The sequence below is a fragment of the Octopus bimaculoides genome, chromosome 4 (genome assembly GCF_001194135.2).
Source record: "Octopus bimaculoides isolate UCB-OBI-ISO-001 chromosome 4, ASM119413v2, whole genome shotgun sequence".
Taxonomy (NCBI): domain Eukaryota; kingdom Metazoa; phylum Mollusca; class Cephalopoda; order Octopoda; family Octopodidae; genus Octopus; species Octopus bimaculoides.
In genome coordinates, this window is record NC_068984.1 from 83,197,535 (window position 1) to 83,202,045 (window position 4,511).

Consider the following 4,511-nt stretch of genomic DNA (forward strand, 5'->3'; position numbering starts at 1 on the left):
TTTTTTTCGTCCAAATGTAGTATACCAAGGATTACGTTACCGAATGCATCCTTCCTTTTTAAAGATGGTATTGTACAATAAGATGGAAATTTGTCTGCTGTTGCGAGCAGATCGAGCGACCTTATAGTGGTCCCCTCGATGGCTCAGTATTTGCAGCAGTTATTATTTGTTTCAGGGCTCTAGTGATTGTGTGGTAAGGGTCGGTGGTATTTGACAGTGGTGATGATAGTGCTGGTGGTGGTGGTGGTGGTGGTCATCGTGCTGTTTGGTAGAAGGTTTAGTTGGTACGATTACCGTGGTACTGGTGTTAGTTGTAATTATTTTGACATTGTCATCTGTCCTACGTAGAGGCCTTTTGTAAATGCTACAGTAGTTGTATTTAGTAATGGTAGTTATTGAGCTGGAAAATAGTAGTTAGTAAGTTAGGAGTTGGTAATGGTCATAGAACTGATCATTGGCAGTGGTTGCAGTGCTGGGTAGTAATAGTAGTAGCTGTTCTAGTAGTGTTAATTGTAATAGTAAGAGAGTTTGTAGTTGTAGTAGTAGTTGTTGTAACAGTTGTGAGAAGTAGTGATTTTTGATAGTAGTCCTACTATCTGTTGATTGCCAAAGGTGAAAATAGTGTATGGTTGGTTGGTTGATTGGTTGGTTGGTTGGTTTGTTGATATGCTCAAAACTGGCTTGTTAGTAATCAGTTGTAGGAAGTCACGTGGCTTTCAAAAGCGTAGATGATCGCTGTAAAGAAGCTAACCACACATGCCCCGACTCCCAGCCAAAATGACCAACAAATCATGGCTTGTGAGCTCTCGTTCCAAGTGATGGCCGCGTCGTATTTTTTATTCATGGCGATTCCATAGATTACAAGGCCGATCGACATAAAAACCACTGCAAAGAGAGAAAAAAGAAAACAATGGCAATAAAAATGTGAAACAGTATAAACTGGTGAAGATAAATAATTTTCAATTTTCGCCACAAGGCCAACAGTTTTGAGGGAGCGGGTAAGTCGATAAATTCAACCTCAGCGGCATTTGAACTCAGAATGTAACGACGGACGAAATGCCACTAAGCATTTTGCCCAGCGTGCTAACAATTCTGCCAGCTCACCTAACAACAACAACAACAACAACAACAACAATAATAATAATAATAATAATAATAATAATAATAATAATAATAATAATAATAATCCTTTTCCTATAGGCACAAGGCCTGGAATTTGGGAGAAGGGAGTGAAAAGGTGTCTGGCGTCTTCAAATAAACAATGCTAAGAGTAGGTTGAGTTCGTTAGCCTTGGATGACAAAGAGACTACAAGGGTCACTCTGACACCAAAGCCAGGGGAGCAAGACCTCTTTCGCTCTGATGGGCAACCTTACTAGAGGTGGTGTCTCAATAAAAATACTGGTTGGTGGCAACTTAATAGCACACCTCATTTACGAGTGAAAATGTTAAAGAAATCAGCTAAGGTGCCGCACCTGGCAGGTATCCCATTGTGCAGCAGGATGGGCCCAGTTGTAATCTAATAACTGTTAATCATGCAGCGAGGCAAAAGTGGAGTAAACAAATAAACATAATGGTTATGGAGTGTTGCTTTCGGAGCATGCCAGTAGATGCAAATAGCGTACCAGTCAGAGGATACAGATAATGAATGCACAGAGAATGGAAAGGGATGAAGCTCTCTGAAATCACAGAATAGAGATTATGTGATCAAGCATGAGCAATACGAAAGAATGGGTGATCGTCAGAGTTGGAGTTAGAAGCTATCAAAAGAAGGATGTCTGGGGATGTTGAGGATATGAGAAATGAAAGTGACATAATGGAAGAAATGGACGTCAGTAGTGAAAGAAGTGAGATAAGAGAACAATTAAACGGTGAAAATTAAATGATAATGAACAGGGTTGTGGATCTATTAAATGCAAAAGGGACAGAATTTATGTGTGACTTCAAGAAGGCTGATCAATGGAGACTAAATCAAGAAACAAGTGAAGTCAATAATGTATTGAAATGGATTGAAACAAAGAACATCTCACAAGCAAACTCATCAAGCGAACTTTAAGTTAATTGCAATATGTTTGAGACATATTTCAACTTCTAAAGGCAAATCCACTGCAGTTAATGAGGGGAAAAAATCTCTATGGCAAAATGTTATTTTAGATTTGCCTTTAGAAGTTGAAATATTTCACAAACACATTTCAACTAAAGTTCGCTTATAACTAAACTCTGCTTGGCGCTGTTACTGCTGAAACTCGAGGCTGCAAGTAAGACTGTTGCAGAAAGGATGGGACTGAAGATCAATGAGAACAGAACTTTGACGGAAAGAAAAGGAAATAAACAACCTTGGTGGAAAAGAAGAATATACAGGAAGAAGTATAATGTCAATACTTGACAGAAAGAGAGAAGTAGAATAGAAATTGAAAGTAGAAGTAAATTTGAAAAATTGAAGTATGGTGTTGATGCAAAAAGACTGTATGTTTTTATTGAAGAGCTGAAGCAGTGCATACTTGCGAAGAAAGCAAAACTAAATAGGTTTGGGCAACGGATTAAACAAGGCCGGCAATACTGGTTGTTTTACAATCGACCAAAAAACATTTTATCAAGAAATTTATGATGATTTATGCGAAAAATTAGTTCCTGATACTGATGAAAGTCGATAGTTTTGGGATAAGATATGGAGTAAGCAAAAACAACATAGTACTGGAGCTGAAAAGTTTTGCAGTCTGAAGCAAAGAGCTTCTTATCCCCAGCAAAAAAGCTTTCCTCTTTACCGAAGACGTTATCAGAAATATGAAAAAGATGACGAATTGGAAAGCAGAAAGATCTGGTGGTGTACAGGGATTTTGGTTTAAAATATTCAGTAGGTGTCATAAATTGATTGCAGAACAATCTAATGCATTGATTGATGGAGCAGAAGAAATTCCAGGGTCGTCGACTAAAGGACGAACGATGTTGTGTTTGAAGGATATACGGAAAGGAAATGCTGCCGACAGTTACAGGCCAATTGCTTGCTTTCCACTGGTGTGGTAGTTACTGTCAGGAGAGATTGCAAAAACGTACAAATTTCTTGATGATAATGACACTTTATCAAAGGAAAAGAGTGCTGTAGATAGAAATGCATAGATACCAAAGACCAATTACTGATAAACGAAATGGTAATACAAAATTGTAAGCGAAGCAGGACAAATCTGGGAATGACCTGGATTGATTACCGCAAAGCTTACAGTATGATTCCACATTCGTGGATCATTGAGTGCTTAGATCTGTTTGGAATTGCCAGGAATGTAACGTGTTTTCTGAAGAGAAGTATGGTGGGTTTAAAAACTGAGTTGACATCGTGCGGACAAAGTTTGGGCACTCTAAGCATCAAGAGATTCTCAGAGATCTGTATTTTACGCAGAATTTTCAACCCATATACGCTTAAAACTTATACAGTTCATATGTAAATATCTTCTCACCATTCTACTGGTCCCATCTCGGTACACAACTATCCCAACCCTACTTTTTGGGTAGTGAACTTAATCTGTCGCCCGGTCTCACATTGCTATCTGGTTCTTGAGTGCCTTTTCTTCTTTCCTTGCTTGCTTGCTTGCTTGCTTCCTTCCTTCCTTCTTTCCTTCCTTCCTTATTTCCTTCCTTCCTTCCTTCCTTCTTTCCTGCCCACAAGTCTTCCTCACATTACAAAATACGATCTTAAGCAAAAGGAGAGCCAATGCTTGAAAAATTGGATGGCCATGACTGGAATAGCTTTGTTCATTGATATATTCTTTCAGGGATCGCCATGTACCATACAGTTGCACCAGTAAGCAATCTATGCGGTGTCACGTATTCTCTTTGACATAGCAGCCATATCTCCCTGAAGTTACTGTATCATCCTAGAAATGAGGACAGGCCAAACCAATGAGGGCATCTACATGTTGTCGCTCGACCTTCTAAACGTAGCTGCCAAATCTCTTACGGATCGTATCCTGACCTCATAAAAAAATGGTGGGAAAGGAGGACACATTAAATGACGTAGTCCTACCAGTTTCGTGATATGATGTCCACAGCCGAAACACCCTTGGCTATTGGTCAACTCAATCAGAAATAATCTCCTGGGGCAAAACAGAAATATCAGCAACAACAACAGAAACGGAAACAACGATTTATTTAGTGTTTCATTCCATCAGTAACGTTTTGCCAGATTGTTAAAAATGTTGTATAAATTAGTAAATAGATAAGAACATAGTACTTAACCATAGCGATAAACAATGAAAAATGTATGAGACATTTAATAGAAGAAGATAACAAAAATGAACAGAATAAGAAGCAAAAGGGAGAAAAGATTTCTTAGTCAAAATCTAAGTATGTACGCGCGTGTGCGAGGAAATGCATGTGCACGCGTGTGTGTGTGTGACTGAGAGGGAGAGAAAGAGTAGAGCGAGAGAGAGAGAGAGAGAGAGAGCGAGAGAGAGAGTAGAGCGAGAGAGAGAGAGAGTAGAGCGAGAGAGAGAGAGAGTAGAGCGAGAGAGAGAGAGAG

General features: G+C 39.2%; 1 protein-coding gene across 1 annotated transcript in view; it reads right to left on the reverse strand.

Moving 5' to 3' along the window:
• The window catches only part of LOC106875130 (transmembrane protein 47), a 270,412-nt gene continuing 265,901 nt past the window's right edge, over positions 1-4,511 (reverse strand). The window contains exon 3 of the mRNA XM_014923115.2: positions 1-885. Coding sequence (XP_014778601.1) covers positions 692-885 — 194 coding nt within the window. The 3' untranslated portion in view covers positions 1-691. The remainder of the gene's footprint in view (positions 886-4,511) is intronic.